Below are 24696 nucleotides of genomic sequence, written 5' to 3' on the forward strand. Positions count from 1 at the left end.
TATATATATATATATATATATATATATATATATATTTAGTTATATTTAAAGAATACAACAACTAACCTTATCGTCTTCTCCTTCACTATCACAGATATATCCTTTTCCAGAACTACAACGACTGCTAGCATCGCTGAGTCGATCTCGAGAACTATCCGGGTCTCGTTGGGCCACAGATGACGTTGTCAGTCGCTCTGAAGCGCGTCCGCTATCATCTGATGTGCTCTGATCAATGATAGCAGATAAAGTTAAATTCTATGGAAGATACAAAGAAACACACACACCGAAACATCCCGTATGTGCAAAATATATGTGTAAGGCTTTTTGATTGTTTATCTTTAATTTTTTTATAATTCTATTTAGTGCATAACTTATCTTTAAGTTAATTTTACCCCAGTACTCGGACACAAGCTGATTTACCCGATTTCATTCTTGTCGTAATTGTTTAGAGAACATATAGGGACATTTTTACGAATGCGGATTTAATTCAATCTTTGCTGTGTCTATTCGGTTTAGTGTACTTTTCATTGAATTCATTCGTTTCGGTTAATAATAGCCTTATCGTTGAGGATTTATTATTTCGTTAATTTCATCTTTCTTCGTCGCCGATAATAAAATTGAGTATAACTTGCCTTTTCAAATTGTTCATCCTTCTCATTCATCAAATATACTTTTTCAACCATCTTAGCTCTCTCACGGTTTTTTCCTGGCCATTATCATATCAACGGAAGGAATTTATGTCAAAACCTCCCTTCTCTCGTTGTTTTCTGCTACTATCACTTCTCTTCATATTCTTCGTTTTGTATGATAAACCCGATCTTGCCGAAATTTGTCTACCTAATCTTTCGCCTCTGAAGTCATGGAATAAGTAAACACTTTTGTTTTTGTCTGATATTTTCCAAATCCACCTTTACGAAACACCCTTTGGATTCTTAATCATTTTTCATGGATCCGTCATATCATTCCATCTACAAAGCAATAAGGAAAAGGAAAAGGAACGCGTTTTTCATCCTATGCATGCATGACGAAACCTAGATCTTTCCCATTCTCTCTGTCTGTCTCTCTCACTCCTGCCTTCAATTAAATCAGACATGATTGCTATGCTTGACCCCATATTTTACCACTCTATTAGGAAGGGTATGTATGATAGCTCTTGTTTTCTCTTCTTTTAGGGAACAAAAATCTCACTACTCAAAATGTATTGTAAAAAGAATAATGCTCACCTAAAGTTGGCTGAATCAAAATTTATTTTTATGTACGAACAATTTTTTTTGGTATTACAAATAGGATGTCCCCCCTTCCCTATTGTTTCCCATAGGCGTAAATGAATCTACGTCGCTCTATGAACAGTTGAATATTTTTGGTCCATTGTTTGTTTTGCCATTTGTATTTTGAACGATTTTTATTTGTCGAATAAAAGTATAATTTATAGGAGACTCCCTCTTTTTTCCAATCCAGCAAGGGGCAGGATTGTTTGGATTCTTTACAAAATGATTTAAAAAACATGTTCAGACAAATCGGTCGTCATTAGAATTTTTTACAACTAATAATAGGAAAACATGTTTCATAATACGGGAAGGGGAAGGCTCCCTTTCCCTCATTCTGCTAAAATAAGTTAAAAGAAGCATGTTGGTCAAATTTTAGAAAGCATCGGTTGTCATTTGTATTTTGAAGCAAATATTATAGTTTTTCCAATGTGTGGTTTCTTGGAAGCCTCGTTTTTTTCTTGATGAACGTGGTCAAAACTTTAGATTATTTTGCAAAGCATGCATAAAAAGAAACATTTGAGATAAATTTTTGTCAAATCTATTTTGTATTTTTCAGTGAAAACTGTTGACTTTTTTCAAAGGATGGTTGTACGGGAGCTTCGTTTTGTTTCCCACCAGAGAAAGCTGCTGTTGTGGAATCTTTTACAGAAATGAAAAAAAATCATATATTGAAATTTCAGCCAAATTGGTGGTTCTTTGAATTTTTGAGTAATTATTATGGACTAGCTGATAAACCCGTTTGCATTTGGGTCGATGTAGTTTAAGAAAACATAAAGGAGCATTTTTACGTATGCTGATGTAATTCAATTTTTGATGTGTATATAACGTTTTTCATTAAACAATACGGCCAGGCCGTCACTACTATAATAAAAAAAATGTTTTTCATTTATTTGTGTTCATTCTATCTACGTCCCCCTGGCTTCGTCTTTCAAGGTTTTCTATTTCAATTGATTCATCTTTCTCTGTTGATCTTGACACATCTTATCCAATTGGTTATACCTTGCTTTTTCAAACTAGCTTGCACTCCTTTCTTAACTAATCTACCTGTTGCGAACGCAAAGGGTACATTTAAAAATATTATAGGCATTACCTGTAACTCGTGTAAGTATCGTTATCGTTTGCCCAAATAAACATTTAAGCTTTGATGGGCACAATAACGAAAAAAAGGATCAGACCAAACCAAGTGGTTTCGGGTTTCTCCCAGGATAACAACACTTCACTAAACAGGATGCATCTACCTAGGCACATATCGACAGGCGGGTGCGTCATAAAACATGCAGGACGCATCCACCATTTACATCCCCAAAACGTATCTAGACACACCCTAAAACAACAACTGTATAACTTATGCGCATTTGGGAAAGAGGTAACAGAAAAGAGGAAAAGGATAGAAAACATGAGCCAGGAACTTACTATAAAAGAACAAAAACTGTAAATAATAAACCTCACGGACATACAACGTGTGGACTCTGAGCAGGACACACATACCTTGGAAAAGTACGCGTACTTTACCTTTCACGTCGTGTTGTGCGTAGTGAAGTGCGTGTGGGGTTTTTCCAAAAATTGGCCTCTTCGGGGCAATAAAATATTCATTGGCAGGGTGGGTTTATCCCAAAAACGGCCTTTTTAAGGCCTGTCCATTTGCAACATGAACTGGCGTATGATCAGCTCCAAAGCTGGTGCAGCGCCTCTCGTAAGAGACGCCTAGCCCTTGCAGCCCGGGAGGCTGCCAACGACGACCGCGCCATGAAGAGTGGTAGTAAACGTGCTTGTTCACGCCCCTCCGCCGGCCAATCGGAAGCGAAGAAAGCCGTGCTGCAAGTTTCCGCATCAACGGCCTCTCAGGAGATCCTCTCAGGATTTTCCTACTGTAGAAGCTTCGGCTTCACCCACGGCGGTGTTACTAGAACCCCGCCATAAATAGATCCCTCCCATCATGGTGTGGGATCTGACTGAGGAGCACTATAGCTCGCTATGTGCTATCCTTATGAAGGGCGACATTTCTGCCGCCTTTACTTTCCTTGTGCGGAACTTCTGCAGAATTGCTTACAGTTCCCGCAAGGACCACGAAACGATTAGGGGTCACCTAATCATTTTGGACTGGGAGTTTTACTCCCATGATTTTCAGGGGGACAAACCCTATCAGGTTGTCCTCAAGACAAACCCTATCAAGTTGTCCTCAAGGGTCTTCGCTGTGGGTCTTCAGACCATGTCGTGGCCCTATTGAAAGAACAGGAGCTCGCCCCCATTGCGGTCCGCGAGTTACAAGTAGAAGCATCTGAAAAGGTCTCCTCAAAGGCTTTCGTGGTATCCTTCCCTAAAGCAACAAAAACCTTGGATCAGGTGCGTGGGATCACGCACCTGAACTTTACCCGTGTCTGGTGGAAGAAATACTCCGCCCGACGGGGGTTCGCACACAGTGCAGTAATTGCATGCATTTTGGCTATTGCACTAAAAAGTCACGTAACATGGTTGCCCACTGCACAAAGTGCGAAGGTAAACAACTGACTCGGCAGTGGGCTGTCGATCTTGACGATAAGCGCAGATGCACTAATTGCTTGGGTGAGCACAGCCCTTTTAATAAGAGCTGTGCTGCCCGAGCACAGCCCTTTTAATAAGAGCTGTGCTGCCCGCATTGCGTTTCTGATGAAAGTGGTTGCCAAGGCAAAATTAGTCCTGATTCCAGTATCGGAGAGTTCTGCCTGGGAGAAGGCCCTCTCATGGATGCACCAGCAGCCAAAACCCACCCCCAGCACTAACGCTCTCGTTTGAGCTTGTGCAGGGGTGTCCATCTCGTAAGCCGGCAACTACATCGCCGACGCCTGCTCCGGAAGCACAGCTACATGGTGTCACCACGCCGCCCCAGGTAAAACAGCAGCCACCGCAGGACTCGCAGACGGACAGCAAAAAGAAGCGGAAGAACAGCAAAAAGAAGAAGGCCTAGACATCGCTTCCTCCACAGCAGTAGCAGCAGCTCGCATCCCGGAAACGGCCGCTCACCGCAGTGAATCGGCCGCGAAGAAATCCAGCCGTCAACCTGCGTAGGATAAGCTGAACCAGCTGCGAGCGACCCTGAACGAGCAGCAAGCTAACGAAGAGGAGGAACTTGAGAGTCAGTTTGGCGATGTCGTTCGCCTCTGGCTACAGTTTATACGAGTGGTAAAGGTCCTCCCAAAAGACCAGATACTAAATAATATGATTTCTTTTATAACCCGTAGTGACCCTTAGGGTGGGTTCAAATCTGTACCGCGGATCCGGAAGCAAATCGGCCTATCGTACACGCGCATGAACATCAACACTTCAAAAAATCAAAAGTGTTAGTTCATTGCCAGCAACTTGCTTGCTCTTTCCCTCCTTCAAACTCTTATGCGAATTCACTCGAGTTCATTCGATCGAAAAACTTCACTACTACATACACATCGTTCTGTTCTGTCGGTACCCGTAATTTTTGTGAAGCTGATGGATCCGTCGAAAAGCTGCGGCATAATCTCCAGAAATTCACGCGCACTCCGGGACGTTTTATCGTTGCTGGAGACTTCAACGCGAGACACCAGACACACAATTCTGTACCCGATCCACATGAAAAGAAGAAACTACTCCACGCTGGACATCTTCCTCTCCAACATGGACAACATTGAGACACCAGTTACCCTGACGGCCCTACCTTACCTAAGTTGCGCAATTCTATAAGGCGTCGCTTCCAGCGTTCAGGAGATAGGGCCCAATACCAGGCGTTTACGCGCCTTGGTAAGGTAGTTAGTGACATGATCAACCAAGCTTGGAACGATCACTTTTCGACGGAGATCAGTTCCATGCACAAAAACTCGCTGAAGATTTGGCCTAAGCCTATTCCACCTCTGGATGAAGCCCCAAATAGGAGCTTCAACCCTGATGAAAAGGTCATCGAGTGAGCGATACGATGCCTAGTGCACACGACGCCGTTGTTAGCAACAGCATCCGTGAACTAGCATCGGCTCCTTATTTTCTTCCAGACACTGACCGGACCTCCTTGGGTGAGGTCCAAGCACTCATGAAGTACAGTCTCGGATTTAAAGCTCCTGGGCCTGACAACATTTTCAACGTGATGTTAAAACATGTTGGCCATGGATCTATGAGCTTTTTAACCAACATCTTTGACAGATGCCTGGAACTGGGGTATTTCCCTATACAAAGGAAACTTGCAAAAGTCGTTCCAATACGGAAACTACGGAAGGATCCTTCCCTAGTCTCAAGCTACCGTCAAATATCCCTCTTACCTGCCATAAGCAAGATTTTTGAGAGGATGATTTACACTCAGATGGAAGCCCACTGCACTAAAAACAATACATTGACGGATGTTCAGTTTGATTTCATAAGAGGACACTCATACTTCATACAGCACACCCCCTGTAGCGTCTCCTGAATGTCATTAATGACGCAAAAATTTGTATAAAATCTACTGCGGTGACCTTTTTGGACATCGAAAAGGCTTTCGACAATATGTGGCACGATAGCTAATTGCATATCCTTCGTGTCCAGCAATTTCCCACATACTTACTCTTACTCGATAGCCAAAGGGTTCGATAGCCGAAGCGTTAGCGTGCAGCACAAACACAAATGCTCAAAACGGCACATGTTGTCTAATTTTACTACAACTTGGCATGCACACCTCAACGCAGTCCATGCAAGAAGTAGCAAAGTATCAGTTCTCCAATGTGGAAATTGGAGCATAAAGGAGCCCTTACAACTCGTATTTCTTGTAATGCTCAAAAATCGCTTAAAGATACAAAAATTTTTTGTTTATTCTTCTCAGCGAGTTAGTTTACATCACGGAGGCAAGTGAATGGCCGTTTTCAGAGCAAAAGATATTTACAAAAATGCAAACAAACAATTCAGTATCCAGCAAATCTCCTCTCTTCACCCATTGGTTGAGACACTAAACTGCACTGAGAAACTCAATTCATCCTCTCTTAATTTATGTCAAAATTTAAAACTGAAAAGTATTCTTCAACATATAGATATAAATAACGCTATGCCCTTATTCAGTAATATTCAATTTTTAATTGTATTGCGTTGCGTTGGAAATGTGGTTGATATAATTTTTTTTTAATTTAGATTGCAAAAAATAATGATTACGAAGATTAGGTAGAGAAATTTTGTGAAGAAAGGGTTGATGATACGAAACGAAAATTATGTACAGAAACTGCAGTGTTGCAAAAAATGAGAGAAGAGGGAATTCGATATAATATAATTTCTTTGATAACTAAGATGATTGAAAGGGTAGATTTGTTGAAAAAGATGTTTAGAATAGTTTGAAGAAAGCAAGCTATATCTAATTGTATAAGGTGTGTCAATAGCGTTAGAGAAAGATGAATTAAACGAAATAGAAAAACCTTCAACAATAATGTAAGGAATTGATACATATATATCTATATACATTGAATACAATCAAATGAGAATAAAGTCAAATAGACATATTACATATTGAATTACATTTGCATTCGTAAAAATGCCCTTAATTACATTAGCATTCGTAATAATCCCTTAAACTATGTCGAATTAAAAGCCATCTAGTAGACAACTAGTATTTACATCAAAAGACTTACATAAAAAGTCAATAAGTATTTACATATAAAATTTTCTAATGTATCTTTGGATATTGGTCAAAAGACAATTTAATTTGAACGAATATAATTTGTCAAAATGAAGTATCCGTCCGGATTCAGAATAATCTTTTCAAGATTAAATCAATACAGTAGTGCACAATTAAGGCTATGTGTATCGAGAAGAATAATAAGTCAAATGCAGTTTTATGCACCACGACTCGATTGATTAATATCATCAATATGTTTTCCGTCAATTAACAAATAGGAAATTTTTCTGGATTAAATTGTTCGTACTATTGGGTTCTGGATTAAAAATGTTCGTACCATATTTGAAAAAAAAATGTATTTGCTTATTCTAAATAGATTTGTACCTAGATTTCTATTTTAATAAGCAGTTGCGAAAGTGTTTTTTTTTTTTCATTTATTTAGACGGACATTGGCTATACGATTTGCTGTATCCTTTTCAATCTTTCATGGACTTCTTCAAAAAATCTTTACTTTCACCCTCGTAGCTCTAATAATTCTGTTCCCTGGCCTCAATGCGATATCAACAAATGAATTTTATTTCAAACTAACTCACTGACTTGATTTCATTCGGTTCGACATAGTTTGAGGGAACATCAAGAGGCATTTTTACTAATTCTGGTGTAATTCAATCTGTTACGGTCAGAGTATAGGAAGTAGGCAATTATGTTACAGCCTACTGTTTTATCATTCCACTAAAAAGATAGACGCCGTGGGCATATGTAAATACAAAAAAGGTTCAAGAGCAAGTAGTCATTTACAAAATTCCACTGTGTACGCCTCGTGAAAGAGAGATTAATTATTCCAATTAAAATTCTTGCAACAACTCTCTATCGCATAAACACAATCTTTGATGTGTCTGTTTGTCTTCTTTCCCATTTTTTGGGTTGTATCTAATTTTCTCAATTCTTAATTACAACTATGAAAATTTTTCTATTTCGTTTCATCTTTCTCTGTCGCAAAGTAACATACAGTAACACAAAGTAACAAGTAACAGTTTTGTAGAGGAAACAAACCGTTATGCGTAACGAAGTTCCATCTTTAAGACACATGATGTTTATATTAGAATTTGAAAATCTTGCATCAGACCCTCTTCCTCAGAACATCCCCAATCTCTTCCGGTATCGAAATCTTATTCACCGAATATAAAACAATTCTATCCTCTATTGCTTTGTCGATTATTCCTTTTATCTTATTATTAGTCAAAATGATATTTACATACCAAATTTAAATCAAATTAATAAACATATGTAATTATGATCATTTTTATTGTAAATATTCCAACAAGAAATTTCATTTCTTCCACCCATAACCCACCGGGAGAGCTGCAATGAGTCCATTCTTTATATGGAGCTAACATGAACTTTTTATGAACTTTCATGCTTTATTTTATTTATTTCAGTCGAGATTAGTAAGAAGCATTTTTGCCTTAACTTAACTAAATAAGAAATCATTTGTATTTTGCAAATAATTTTCGATATTTTGAAAAAAAGGTTATGAAAACACACATTAGCTCCCCGCTTGGAAACGTGAAATTAAATCACTCTCATTATTAGGTGAAAAATTTTTGCAAAAAACTAATCTTTATCATTGTTCCGGATTTAAGGATTATTTTTTAAGCCTAGAAATAGGGGAGCCCAAGCTGTAGCATACGACACAAACACACGATTTGAAACCGATATCAAATCTCGACAGAACCTCCCCCGTACGCAGGACTTATTATCCGGCTACGAGAAAATTCCAAGTCATAGAAAGCCTTACTAATGCAGGCCTTGACCGTTAAAGATTGTTTAATCATATAAGAAGAAGATGGAGCGTTTCGACGGAGTGGATGTGAAACAGGTCATATATAGACAGTAAGTTTTACTCATTCCATAGTGCGAAAGAGATTATGTAGATTAGGTAGAATGATATTTATAAGAACGGATTGATCAACAGAAAAAGGATGCACAGAATAATAGTGATAGGTTTTTGAAGTACGATTCCATGAAATATTGAAAATGTGAGATATAGCAAATTGTATAACCTGTTTCAAGATCTTGAGAGAAAAATGGATGTAGCAAAATAGAAAATTCTGATAGACGATGTTAGGAATATAATGAACGGGGAATGAGGGAATAGGAAGAAATCTTCTTCTTTACTGGCCCGCTTACAATTAAGCACGTCGTATTGACTTGGCCTACCTCGCTATGCTTAGCGAAGGCTTTCAAGACTTTTCAATTAAAAGTAGCTGGATAGTCAGTCCTGCGTACGGGGGGCTCAGACGATATTCGATCCCGATACTATCGTGTTTGTGCCGCTCGCTAACGCTTCGGCTATCGAACTCCCCGAAATATAGGCTGTAAGAAGAAATATAGCTTTTGCTCTGTCAAATTGATTAGGATCCGACACATCTAGAAGGCTACACAGACTCTCCTTTCCAACTCCTATTCCGTCACGTCCTCGACGTGCAGAGCGGTAACATGTATCATCGTATATCTAAGCTTGGGTAAACGGGCTGGTTCCAACCCCTTGGGCGGATGGCGGCGCATGGCTAAACAGGAGGGGAGTGGGCAGTGCGGGTAACCGGGCTTAACTGCTCCAAGGCCCTCCAGAGGTACTGGGGGCTCGAGCGCGGGGCCAGTCAACCTGCCTCGAGTAAACTTAGACTACGGAAAGCAATCAGGGCATTCTACGAACTGGACTCAACGGTAACCGACCCCTGCGACACCCCCGGACAATGATATGGGCTCATGGAACGTACGCACACTGCACAGAGCCGGAGCCTTGAAACAACTAGATGACGCCCTAGCCACACTGAACATGGACCTTGTAGCACTGCAAGGAATACGATGGCTAGTGAATGGTGTGCCAAGAAGACGTTGTGAAAAACGGTATCATATGTACTACAGCTGCCACGACCGCCACCATATGCTCGGAACGGGTTTTGCCGTAGGTCCGCGGCTGAAATCCGAGGTCATCGACTTCAAGGCTATAGACGATAGGCTATGCATCCTGCGCATGCGAGGCAAATTCTTCAACATTAGCCTCATAAATGTTCACGCCCCTACAGAAGACAAAGACGAAGAGGAGAAGGACCTTTTCTACGGCCGTCTCGCAAAAATCATTGACAAGTGCCCTAAGCATGACCTCAAAATCATCTTGGGGGACTTCAATGCAAAAGTCGGTAGGGAGCCAATGTACCGCCAATACATTGGTGATCACAGTCTACATGAGCACAGTAATGACAATGGTAATAAATTGGTACAACTTGCAGCAGCAAGTAATCTGGTTGTGGGAAGTACCAAGTTTGCGCGTCGGGACATCCACAAAGCTACTTGGGTGTCCCCAGATGGAGCCACCTCCAACCAGATCGACCACGTGCTGATAAGCCGCCGAAGACAGTCGAGCCTGTTAAACGTCAGAACCTATAGAGGAGCCAACATCGATTCCGATCACTATCTGGTTGGCTTAGTGATACGTTGCAGAATCGCCCGTCCCCGTGACAAAGGGGATGAGGAAAAAATGCAGGCCCGGCTCAACACGGACTCCCTAAAGGACGCTAAAGTCCAACAGGCATTCGAATCCGCTTTAGGTGAGTCTCTATTACCAGCAAATCCATACAACACTACGAGCGAACGGTGGAGCGCTCTAAAAACAAAGATATTGAACTGTGCAAAATCCACACTACCACCACGTCGGGGCAACACCAAATCTGGCTGGTTCGACGACGAATGTAGACTTGTGACGGAACGTAAGAACTGCGCATACCGAGCAATGCAGCAGCGGCATAGAACGCGGGCATGCGCAGAGAATTACATACGGCTCAGACGAGAAGAAAAAAGAGTACACCGCACCAAGAAACATCAGTGGGAAGAACAACGAGTGCAGGAGCTCCAAGGAATCAGAGTGCGATACGGCCCAGGAAAAAAGTTTTACCAAGAGATAGCAGGTCATCGAAAAACCTTTATACCTAAGGTGACCTGTTGTCGAAATAAGGATGGAAATCTGGTCAGCTACCAGCCAGAGGTCCTCTCGCGATGGGCTCAGTATTTTGATGAATTACTAAATGATCAGTTCAACGAACAGCTAGAGGCTCCACTAGCGGATGATATCATACTACTGCCCCCTAGCATCTACGAAACCCGAAAAACAATCCAGCGGTTGAAGAATAATAAAGCACCCGGCACCGACGGAATATCAGCTGAACTGATAAAAAACGGAGGTGCAGCACTTGAACGCGAAATTCATCAAATAATTACTGAGGTGTGGGATAGCGAATCGATAGCTTGTGATTGGAATCTTGGTATCATCTAACCCATATACAAGAAAGGAGACAGTCTACAGTGCAGCAATTACAGGGGTATTACGGTGTTGAATACCGCCTATAAGATCTTCTCCTTAGTCTTGAGACTTATCCCATTCGTAGAAGAGACAGTGGGAAACTATCAGAGGGGATTCCGAAAAGGAAAATCAACCGCTGACCAGATCTTCACCATGCGGCAGATCTTGGAGAAGATGGCGGAGCAACAGCTCCAATCTTTCCATCTCTTCATAGACTTCAAAGCCGCATACGACAGCACAGCCAGGGTAAAACTTTACGACGCAATGAGCTCTTTTGGAATCCCGCCAAGCTTATCAGGCATGTTAAAATGACCATGACCAACGTCGCATGCCAGGTAATGGTGGATGGAAAACTCTCAAGGCCCTTTGCTATCACCAAGGGTCTGCACCAGGGCGATGGGCTTGCCTGTCTCCTTTTCAACCTGGCGCTAGAGAGGGCCATCCGAGACTCAGAAGTGGAAACCTCGGGGACCATCTTCTACAAGTCAATCTAGATCCTAGCATACGCTAATGACATAGACATCATTTGTTAGCGACTCTCCTATGTAGCAGAAGCTTACAAACGGATTGAGCAGGCGGCTGAGAACCTCGGTTTGGAGATTAACGAGGCAAAAACCAAAATGATGGTGGCACCATCAGCGACCCTGCTAACAAATACTAATGCGAGTCTACGCAGGGGTAACGTACAGATAGGTGAGCGAACCTTTGAAGTCGTCCAAAACTTCACCTATCTTGGGTCAAAAGTCAGCACCAACAGTAGCATAGAAGTTGAATTACGCGCAAGGGTGTTGGCAGCTAACCGGTCATACTACAGCCTGAGGAAACTTCTCCACTCAAAATACCTGTCGCGACGGCTGAAACTGGAACTATATAAAACACTCATAGTTCCAGTACTCACATACGCCTCTGAGACATGGACCTTGTCCAAAACTGACGAAACCCTCTTAGCCGCGTTCGAGAGGAAGATGCTCAGAAGGATCTTTGGCCCCGTATGTGTGGAAGGACAATGGAGAACCGATACAACGACGAGTTCTACGAGCTGTACGATAGCCTCACTGTCGTGCAGGGAATTAGACTCGCCAGGCTCCGGTGGGTTGGTTATGTCATTAGAATGGCACCGGACGACCCAGCCCGTAAAGTCCTTTTAGGCTGTCCACATGGACAGAGGAGGCGTGGTAGGCCCAAACTGAGATGAAGTGATGGCGTGAATGCGTCCGCCAAAAAGGCCGGGATCAACGATTGGCAGACGACGGTGCTCGACCGCGAGCGGTTGCGGTTTCTCCAGGAGCAGGCCAAGACCGCCAAGCGGTTGTAGCGCCTGATAAGTAATATGTAGTAAGTATGTTCTTTTAAACATCGTCGGCCCGAACAAAATCTGATCAATCAATTAGGTGAATAATATTCACATGGATTAATGAACTAGACTGTAATTTTACAGTACTGTAAAAAGTTGTCAAAACATGGGATGATTGTAGACTATTGGGAGAAAATTTCCTCGAAAACCGTCCAATCCGATGCGCTACGATAGATATGATGATCTGACATTGCAAAAAAAACATTGGCACACTACTCGTAAAAATGCGAAGCGAAATTTCAATACAAAGCACATTTCAAATGATAATGATGTCCTTATGGTGAAGGCAAAGAATTCGGTATTCATGCAACTATTAAATTTGTTATATCTCGAGAAGTTCCTAGCAGATCTTTTAGATCACGATTGACCGCGCACACATGTTGTAATGGAACAGTACAACCGTATTCATCGGATATAAATACGTAGTCACATTTGGCCAGTTTTCATACGCTTCTCAACTAATCAAAACAACACAGTACTTAAAAAATAACACGGATTTTGCCGTGCATGGTGACAAACGCTATATAGATAAAAGCGCTAAGCTTGTTACATAAAAACGATACGTAACCGGCTTTATCAGAACAGCATCGGTCATAAACAACTTCAGAGCTATGGTTTTTCGAGGACCATGAAAGTCTTAAAATATATGCAAGAATAGATACCGTGGCGCAAATAAACAGCGACATTGATGCAATTGTCTTTTAAAATCATTTATTTTACATGAACAGATCTTGGTTATCGTTAATACCTCGGGAATGAGGCCCCTCAGAGTTACCGTTGATGAATATCAATAAATTTTGTTAATCTTTTAAATAAAAATGAATGTTCGTATGTATACACGCACACACATTTCAATATATGTATATATATATATATATATATATATATATATATATATATATATATATATATATATATATATATATATATATATATATATATATAGTTGTATTTGTATTTGTAAATTTGTTCGCCATAGAGGCTATAAATAGACAAGTACCTCCAAATAACAATAAAAGTGCAACAATAATACCTAACGTAACAGATTAGGATAGCATTTGTCAAGTGGAAAACAAGCTGGGTCAAATTTAAACATGAAAGAGAGTTAAATAAAAATAATAGTAAAAATAGATAAAAATTGAAATTAAAGAAATAAATAAATAAATAAGAGAGTGGTCGAGTCAGCATGAGGAATGGGATGGAAAGCTAGAATCGATAGCATCAATCATTGTATTACGAAAGTTTGACAGAGAAGTGATAAAATCAAAGTGTTCATGGTTTTCATTAAAGCTCCGAAAACAGCACAGAAAAGGGTCAAGTGAACCAAAGCGAGTACGACGTGTCGGAATCGCAAGGAGGGAACGAGGACGCAAGGAATGACAAGGGGTGTAAAGGGGAACGCGGGACAGGAGATATGGCGCGTCAATTCTACCCAAAAGTAACCCTGCGACGAAATTTGCCTTAGCCAAACCGCGCCGGTGCTCGAGTGACATTAAGCTCAAAAAGCGGTAACGGAGCAGATAAGACGGCATAGCTGATCTACTGCGGCCTAGGAAACGTCTCATAATCAGCCTTTTAAAGTAGCGCTGAACTCTTTCAATTTTCGCATTCAGAATTCCACCAGAGGGGCACCAAATTACGCAAGCATACTCAAGGGTAGATCGAACCAAACAGCCATACAATGCTCTGAGGCAAAATGGATCCGAAATATCTTGAGTAAGACTACGGATCAGTCCCATAGCTTTATTCGCGCGGCTGACCACCGAAGTTATATGCTCGTTAAAGGTTAATTTATTATCCAAAATCACACCTAGGTCCTTAAACGAGTAAACACGACTTAGAACTATCGAGTTGATTGAGTAATTACAAATTTTGGTCTTCTTAGTTGATCTCGAAAAAGACAACACAACACATTTCTCAACACAAAGCATTAGAAAATTCGCTGAGCACCACCTGGTAAAGGAATCAAGGCAGTTTTGGAGGATTACACAGTCGTTAATGTCAGAAACAGGTTGGAAAATTTTTAGATCGTCAGCAAAAAGTAAATGACCGGAGTCAGGTAGAACAGTACAAACATCATTGATAAATAATAAAAAAAGTAGTGGGGACAAAACACTCCCTTGAGGCACACCGGACGGACAACGGAATTCTCTCGACTGGACAGAACCAAGCTTGACTTGACATGAACGAAAACAAAGAAACGTCTTCAGCCATGTAACCAGCTGAGTCGAAAAGCCTAATTTAAGGAGTTTTGCTAGTAGCAACGAATGTGGAACTGTAACGAAATTCAGTGAATATCGCATCCACTTGCAATCTCTGATCCAAACAAGTAAGCGTGGAGGACACGGACACAGTAGTTCTATTTGGTATAAAGCCATGTTGTGAGGGACTGATCCACGAATTCACTCTACAAACTATCGCTGAATAAATCACATTTCCATAACCTTACTAAAAGGACTACCAATAGAAACACCACGATAGTTCGTAATATTTGAACGCTCTCCTTATTTAAACATGGGTATAAGATAACTACGATACCAAGCAGTAGAAAACACTCCCGAAGTAAAAGATCGTTTAAACAAGCACACACACACACACACACACACACATATATATATATATATATATATATATATATATATATATATATATATATATATATATATATATATATATATATATATATATATATATATATATATATATATATATATATATATATATATATATATATATATATATATATATATATATATATATTTATGCATATATATAAATAAATATATAAATATATATAAATATATATATATATATATATATATATATATATATATATATATATATTTATATATATATATATATATATATATATATATATATATATAAATATATATGTATATATATATATATATATATATATATATATATATATATATATATATATATATATATATATATATATATATATATGTATATATATGTATATATATATATATATATATATATATATATATATATATATATATATATATACATATATTTATACATATATACATATATATATATATACATATATATACATATATATATATATATATATATATATATATATATATATATATATATATATATATATATATATTTTTTTGGCAAGAATGGAGAAAATTTTTGGCAAGAACGGGTTGATCGAACGAAGCGAAAATTATGAAGAGAAATGGTAGCTGTGAAACAACAAGAGAAGAAAGGATTTGATATACAATCGTTTCCTTGATAGCTAATATGGTTAAAACGGTAGATTTGTTAAAAAGGAGTGCAGGACAATTTGAAAAGGCAAGGTTTAGCCAATTGGATTAGATGAGTCAAGAGCAATAGAGAAACATGAAATAAATAAAATAGAAAACCTTGAAAGACGAAGCTAGGAAGCACGTAAAAAGAATGAATACAAATAAGTGAGAAAAAAAGAATATACACACCCGTAAAAACGACCCTCAATGTTATCTTAAACTACGTCGACCCGAATGAAATCGGGTTTATCAACTAGTTTTAAATAAATAAATAAACACCATGATAGTAAGTCAGTATCACCTTATATAGTCACTACTGTAAGGGGAGCTCGATAGCCGAAGCGTTGGCGTGCGGCACAAACACTCGATAGTATCGGGATCGAATCTCGTCTGAGCCCCCTTGTACGCAGGACTGACTATCCAGCTACGAGTAATGAAAAAAGTCATGAAAGCCTTGACTAAGCTTAGCAAGGTAGGCCAGGTCAATACAACGTGCTCAAATGTGAGCGGGCCAGTAAAGAAGAAGATGAAGAAGAAATCACTACTGTTTATGTAATTTTAATGCTTAGTTTATGAACTTAGTTCAACAAGGGGGCAATCGATCAAGATTTCTGCAAATAAGCCCAATACGTCCAAAGTGACTATTATAACAGCAATGTCATGGCATAATTGTACAGATAATGCTAGAATCAAATTTTGCTTAACACGCTGACCGTCAAGCTATTTCAAGCCAAATTCCCCGAGAGGCCACAAATCGCCTAAAGTGTGCGTCATTTGCTCATATGGGCTAATAACAGTTGCCCTTGGATGTCATACTTGACATTCCGGACTTGTAATAAAAACATCGCATTCTTTATGCTCAGTCGTATTCCTGTTTGAATTTGAATCTTTTGTTGTGAATAATTTTTTGACCAACCATGGATAAATTGAAGCACATACTAGCCAATTGGAGAATAGTGATGAAGAGATTTTTTAGATCTCATAATTAAATCTTCGATGAAAGTTCAGATAATAGTGGTGAGAAAGAAATCATACAACAACAAGGAGAAAGCAAACGTAATTCTATCTTCAAATTCTTATTCTGATATCGATCAATACAAACTAAGTGATGGTGAAGTTGCAGTTGAAGATATTATTTGTCAATTATTGTTGCACAGAGAAAAAAACATTAAAAGTTATGAAAGTACAGAAAACTGAATTTGCTCATGGCATGAAATTAGTGGCTGACAAAGAACATTTACAATTGATAGATATAGTTGTTTAAGATGATGTTTAAGATTGATAGATATAGTTGTTATAGATGTAGTTGTTTTAAGATGTACATCTGTATGATGCATTTTCATTGTTTGTTGACGACAATTTTGGAAGTTTGCTTTGTAGAAGAAACAAACCGTTATGCGCAACAAAAGGTCAATAAATTGATGCTTTCGCCAAGCGAACGCATAAATCAAAAGAAACAACACAACAACAAAAGAAACATCCAACTCACATGAAATGAAACAATTTGTGGGAAATGTGGGAACAATTTTGTGATATGAAACAATTTTAATTTCAATTATCGGTATAAAAATAAGTTGTATCAATTAGAATTAGTCGTTTGAAAATATACGCAATGTTATTTTTCGTAGCCGTTCGTAAACCGTTTGTTTAATTTTAATGTATGTTTACGCGATTTGCTCACTAATTTATATTTTCCAATGTAATACAAATGCATATGTCATCCGTAAACAAATCCATCAAGTGATTCTGTTGTCACTCAAACATATATATTATTCATATACGGATGCATCAAGATATTTTACTGTCACATAAAACGATGAGCGACATCTTCCGAGAAAAAAAAATTACTAACACGAATACGACTAACACTATTAGCACATTATTATTTTAAAAAACAATAAAACAGCACATAACAAAAATATCCATAAAAATTTAGTATATCTGGATTAACATTTGACAGCAATAAATTCACAAGTTATACTTACATGCACTGATGATAAATTATGATTGTGTTGATGGTGTGGGTGATGCTGTAGTTGTGCCAACTGTTGTAAGTGATGGTTTTGCTGTGGCTGTTGATGATGATGATGCAATTGATGCAACTGATGGAGGTTTGGATTCTGAACATTCAAGCCGCTGCCCAAGGTGAGAGTGATGTCAGGATTGACGATGGAGTTGTTATTGCTAGTAGAGTGACTGATACCATTTGTTTTGATAGCAGATGATACAATATCGCCATTGGACATATTTAGTTCACTACTACTTTTAACCTGCGCAATCGCAGAGCCATTCGCAATAATGGCGGCTATGCTGGCACTGGCAATTTTTAAAGGACTACTAGTATGAGTATTGCCACTACTGTTTATTATGATTCCACTATCACTTGACGTAACACTACAAATGTTTCTGTTCATGTTATTGCCAGCACTTATAGTGCACTTGGAGCCGGTGCTGATGTTACAGCTAACGTTGTTGTTTTTATTGTTACTGTTGCTGCTACCGCTGCTACAGCTGCTGCTACTGCTGCTACTGCTGCTGCTACTAATGCTACTATTGCTGCTACTGCTACTACTTCTTATGGTATTTCCATTATATACGACAACTGCGCTAGTATTGGAATTATTTCCGGGGACGATACTGGTCAGCTCTTGATTACCATTCAAAGAATTATTGTTGTTGGCATTATTATTGCTGTTAGTATTAACAGAACACATTCCATCATTCACTCCGGCACCAGCTGTAACACTCCCATTGCTGACCACATGATGATTTTGATGTACTTGATGTTGGGGTGACACATACATTTTTTGCTGGTGCGGTTGATGTTGCTGCAGGTGGTGATGGTGACTGTTAGGGTGAAGATGCTGAAGATGGTGCTTGTGCATTCCATTATTGTGAAGGCTACTGCTGTTGTGGTGTTTAATTCCTCCAACGGTGACACCATTTGTGGAAATCAACTCAACATCTACAGTACCGGAGGAACCAACACCACGTGCTGTTATTATCCGGTCAACTCCAATGTTTATGTTACTGCTATTGTTGCTAGTCTTGACAGTACGCAAGTTGCTTATACTGTTAGCAATGGGAGTACTGCTAATTATTGTACTGGAGTCACCATTGGGTGTACGATCTGAGGTGTCTGATCCAATTACTCCGAGACGAAGTGCGTGATTCTGCGTCAAATTATGGAGCTGATGACGACCACTTGTCATCAAAGACCAATCACCGCCATTTGTGTTCGCTACAACTCCACTAACAGCAATACCCGCGGGAATGGAGGAATTTACGACAATGTTTTTGGAATGGTTGTCACTGTTATTAATATTGTTATTATTTTTGTTTAATGTAGGTAAACTACAAAGTTTATTTTCTGACAACATCGAAGACGTCGCATCAATAATTTTTGGTGGCTTATCGTCCTGCACCATTACAGTTGTTAGTTCCAAAATAGAGGAGAGTCGCTTTTCATTACACTTATTGGCAACTTTTATTGCAAACTGAAAAAAAAAAATTAAAAATAAGTGAGTGAAACGTACAAAAATAGAGATGAAGTATTCACCATCTACCTAAAAAGTTCTAAATTTGATATTCCATTTGTTTGCATCAGGATCAATATTGTTTAAAAAGTGTTCGTTGTATAAAATTTGTTTATTGCATAGCAAAATATTTCTTACGAGACACTAGCAAAAATATTTTGCCGAAAACATTACACAATTAATTACTACTCCAGCAAGAAATACTCCAGCAAGAATTTGAACGGCCGCGCAGATCCAACTTCATATAAAAACACGTCATGCCGTCATAGTTAGAAAATAACATCAGTCAACGTGTGGACTCCGAGCAGGACACACATACCTTGGAGAAGTGCGCGTTCTTAACCTTTCACGTCGTATTGTGCGAAGTGTAGTGAATTGCGTGTGGGTTTTTCCCAAAAGGCCACACCATTTCAATTAGCAGGTACGGGTTTATCCCAAACAACGGCCGTATTCAAGGCCAAAATATTAGCACCATTAGCTGGCGTATGATCAGCTCCAAAGCCGGGTGCAGCGCCTCTCGTAAGAGGCGCCTAGCCCTTGCAGCCCGGGAGGCTCCCAACAACGAGCGCGCCATGAAGAGCGGTAGTAAGCGTGCTTGTACATGCCCCTCCGCCGGCCAATCGGTAGCGAAGAAACCCGTGTTGCAAGTTTCCGCACCAACAGCCTCTCAGTAGATCCTCTCAGGATTTTCCTACTGTAGAAGCTTCGGCTTCACCCATGGCGGGGTTACTTGAACCCCGCCATGAAAAGATCCCTCCCATCATGGTGTGGGAGCTGACTGAGGAGCACTATAGCTCGCTATGTGCTATCCTTAAGGGCGACATTTCCGCCTCCTTTACTTTCCCTGCGCGGAACTTCTGCAGAATTGCTTACAGTTCACGCAAGGAACACGAAACGATTAGAGGTCACTTAATCGTTTTGAACCGGGAGTTTTATTCCCATGATTTTCAGGGAGACAAACCCTATCAGGTTGTCCTCAAGGGTCTTCGCTGTGGGTCTTCAGACCATGTCGTGGCCCTATTGAAAGAACAGGAGCTCGCCCCCACTGCGATCCGCGAGTTACAAGTAGAAGCATCTGAAAAGGTCTCCTCAAAGGCTTTCGTGGTCTCCTTCCCTAAAGCAACAACAATCTTCGATCAGGTGCGTGGGATCACGCAAGCTAACGAAGAGGAGGAGCTTGAGAGTCAGTTTGTCGTTCGATGTCGTTCACCTCTGGCTATAGTTTATACGAGTGGTAAAGGTCTTCCCAAAAGACCAGATACTAAATAATATGATCTCTTTTATATCCCGTAGTGACCCTTAGGGTGGGTGCAAACCTGTACCGCGGTTCCGGAAGCAAATCGGCCTATCGTACACGCGCATGAACATCAACACTTCAAAAAATCAAAAGTGTAAGTTCATTGCCAGCAACTTGCTTGCTATTTCCCTCCTTCAAACTCTTATGCGAATTCACTCGAGTTCATTCGATCGAAAAGCTTCACTACTACATACACATCGTTCTGTTCTGTCGGTACCCGTAATTTTTGTGAAGCTGATGGATCCGTCGAGAAGCTGCGGCATAATCTCCAGAAATTCACGCGCACTCCGGGACGTTTTATCGTTGCTGGAGACTTCAACGCGAGACACCAGACACACAATTCTGTACCCGATCCACATGAAAAGAAGAAACTACTCCACGCTGGACATCTTCCTCTCCAACATGGACAACATTGAGACACCAGTTACCCTGACGGCCCTACCTTACCTAAGTTGCGCAATTCTATAAGGCGTCGCTTCCAGCGTTCAGGAGATAGGGCCCAATACCAGGCGTTTACGCGCCTTGGTAAGGTAGTTAGTGACATGATCAACCAAGCTTGGAACGATCACTTTTCGACGGAGATCAGTTCCATGCACAAAAACTCGCTGAAGATTTGGCCTAAGCCTATTCCACCTCTGGATGAAGCTCCAAATAGGAGCTTCAACCCTGATGAAAAGGTCATCGAGTGAGCGATACGATGCCTAGTGCACACGACGCCGTTGTTAGCAACAGCATCCGTGAACTAGCATCGGCTCCTTGTTTTCTTCCAGACACTGACCGGACCTCCTTGGGTGAGGTCCAAGCACTCATGAAGTACAATCTCGGATTTAAAGCTTCTGGGCCTGACAACATTTTCAACGTGATGTTAAAACATGTTGGCCATGGATCTATGAGCTTTTTAACCAACATCTTTGACAGATGCCTGGAACTGGGGTATTTCCCTTTACAAAGGAAACTTGCAAAAGTCGTTCCAATACGGAAACTACGGAAGGATCCTTCCCTAGTCTCAAGCTACCGTCAAATATCCCTCTTACCTGCCATAAGCAAGATTTTTGAGAGGATGATTTACACTCAGATGGAAGCCCACTGCACTAAAAACAATACATTGACGCATGTTCAGTTTTATTTCATAAGAGGACACTCATACTTCATACAGCACACCCCCTGTAGCGTCTCCTGAATGTCATTAATGACGCAAAAATTTGTATAAAATCTACTGCGGTGACCTTTTTGGACATCGAAAAGGCTTTCGACAATATGTGGCACGATAGCTAATTGCATATCCTTCGTGTCCAGCAATTTCCCACATACTTGATCAGAATCATTCAGAGTTATTTCACGTCCGACGTACTTGATCAGAATCATTCAGAGTATTTTGACGTTTGAGTTATTTGAGTTCTCGTACGTCGGCTGTTCCTATAGGGAGAAAAATGCCCGCCCCCTATCACAACTGTTCTGGCATTCCACAGGGGAGTGTTCGAGGACCACTCCTTTACAATTGTTTTACGTCGGATGTTCCCGACTTGGCCATTAATACGCAGCTGTCTCTGTACGCAGACGATACTGCCATTTTGTACTCCTCTCTAAATCTGAAGTCCCTCCGTGGAGGACTTCAGAGAGGTTTGGGTAGTTATATCCAATACATCAATGAGTGGAAGATAAGAGTCAATTTTGCAAACACTCTAGTGATGGTTGGCCCCTACAAACGTCAGATGTTTATGGCTTCCATCGTGCGTGAGGATGAACCTATGACCCTGCAAAACTGTGAAATCCCTTGGACCACTGACGTGCGCTACCTTGGGGTTTCCATTGATTGAAAGCTTTCTTTTAAGAAACGTGTAGATCACCTTGCTTGCAAAACATTTGGAAGACATGTTTGGAAGACAACATGCAAAACATGTTTGTATCCACTCATCAAGCGCCGCTCGGGACTGTCGAGGGATAATAAGCTTATTGTCTACCGGCATGTCATCTTGCCGGTGCCGGTCATAATTATTTTTTTTTTCATAACTAAGCTACAATTTGCTATACAATAGATTTAAAAGTTCTTTTATAACAAAACTAAGCATTTTTTGATATTTTGGACATCCAGAGGGCGCCACTGTGCGCAGTTTTTCCTTGTTTCAGGTGTATTTTGTATAAATCCCTATAGGTGATAGTGTTATTGATAACGATTTTTTATTTGAATCCTAAACATGTTGAATGCTTTAATCGAGTCAAAAATTCAATAAAAAAACTAAAAAAGTTTCTAAAAAAATAAATGCGTGAGGTCATATATATGTCAAATCACATGATCTCTATATATCTCTCTTTTTTGGTATTTAAATTGTATTTTTGTAATTAATATACAAATTCTTAAAAGTAAAGGTGTGCATAGGTTATAAAATTATCTACTTTGTCAATGCATTGTATCAAACTCAAGTTTAAGTATTAGATAAATGCACATCCACCTTAAAATTGCAATTGTCGTTGAACGCAAATATAAAACCAACATTGATCAAAATGTTAGTTTATAAGGAAAAAATAATCAATTAAAAGATATTGAAAGCTTCACTCTTAGTAGCTACATTGCAAATTATTATGTTTCTACTCTGTGGAAACAATTTTGATAGTACAATAACATAATCATTTTATGTTTGCTAGAGGAAAAATCATTGCTTTCCTGAAACGTACACCTTGCCAATATATCTGCTTCCTTCTTATGCAAATTTGATTACTACTAGTCTGTAGTCCTATTTCTTGTAGTTTGATTTATCCTTCTTGTGCTTAATGATATCTAGTGTCTGTAACAGCAGAGTAAATATATAATCATTTGCAACAAAAGGGTAGTATATTAGATCTGAGGCCATCCCAGTTGGGTTACAAAACAGCAAGGATATCACATCAATCATATCAATTTATACGGTGGTGTGAGTAATGGAATATGCAAAAAGTTATGTTGCTGATTAAACATAAAATTGTACATTTACATTTCGTTAAACATTAAAGGAAATATTATTTTAAAAAAGCAAAGGAAAATCATACTTTTCGATCAAGTTCATATTCTCTTTAAGTTGAATTTTTCTGCACCCTACTCTAAAGATCATTGCATAACCGTGGCATAAATGTAAATGTCAATATTGCAAAATATTCAATAGAAAGATTGAAAAATACTTTTTATGAATTAAATAATTTACATTTCAGGCATTGATGCTTATAAAACAGTTCAGTGCTTCGTTGGTACGGCTCTTACTAGGCAATATTGTACAGTCATGTTCGCTGTGTTTGGTACTACCGCGCGTATACAAAAAAAAATCAAATCCATTTTTAGCATATTTGCGGTTCGAAGTGGATTCGGAGCGTTTCACCATTACATTATCATATGTTAAATTATGTTTTAGGAAATAATTGGAAATAAACAATTTTAAACATTTTTGTAATTCATTACCAAAGTTGAAAAACATGAATTTTTTTAGTTTTTTATTTAGTTATAGCCCAAAAACATTTATTTATTTAAATTTTATAATTTTTGTTTTACTTTTATTCAAAAGAAGACTAATTTATGTTTCTAATGATATATAATTTATCTATTTTACACCTCAATGTACTATTAAAATAGTAAGTTGAATTGTGGGTACTGACTAGCTGAAATTTGAGCTTTTTGGCAAGCTTTTTTGACTTTGGAGCTTTGTATCTTCGAAGATATAAATGCTAGAAGTCTACAATTTCGGAATTTTCTTAGTTAACTATCTGACTTTCAATCGGCAATATCAGATTTAGCAAAAGCGAATAAAAAAAAATTGGACTTATGACCGCCCTTGCCCCTACGTGCAGTGCAGAGAATCCAGAATAAGTTTTTGAAAATGATTCTCAATTTGCCCACTAGATACCCCACCAGGGACCTGCATCTACATGCAGAGATCTCTTTGATAAGTACGCGCATTGAAGCCGATTTCATGCGTCTAAGACTCACCTCCTGGAACTCAACCTCTACGTTGATCCGGGATCTTTTTAAGGTGATGTTTGAGTAGTGTGTAGTACGGTTT

The 24696-nt window shown here is 39.2% G+C and overlaps 1 protein-coding gene across 1 annotated transcript; it reads right to left on the reverse strand.

Annotated features, from left to right (window-relative positions):
* Window positions 1-17770: 17770 nt before the first annotated feature.
* Window positions 17771-22036, reverse strand: LOC128729028 (putative uncharacterized protein DDB_G0286901). Its single transcript, XM_053822676.1, has 3 exons — window positions 21983-22036; window positions 17824-19335; window positions 17771-17779 (listed from the first exon to the last, which is right to left on the reverse strand). Exons 1-3 carry the CDS (start codon window positions 22034-22036, stop codon window positions 17771-17773), a joined length of 1575 nt encoding a protein of 524 aa, XP_053678651.1.
* Between the last annotated feature and the right edge of the window lie 2660 nt (window positions 22037-24696).

The sequence above is a fragment of the Anopheles nili genome, chromosome X (assembly GCF_943737925.1).
Source record: "Anopheles nili chromosome X, idAnoNiliSN_F5_01, whole genome shotgun sequence".
In the NCBI taxonomy this organism is placed as follows: Eukaryota; Metazoa; Arthropoda; class Insecta; order Diptera; family Culicidae; genus Anopheles; species Anopheles nili.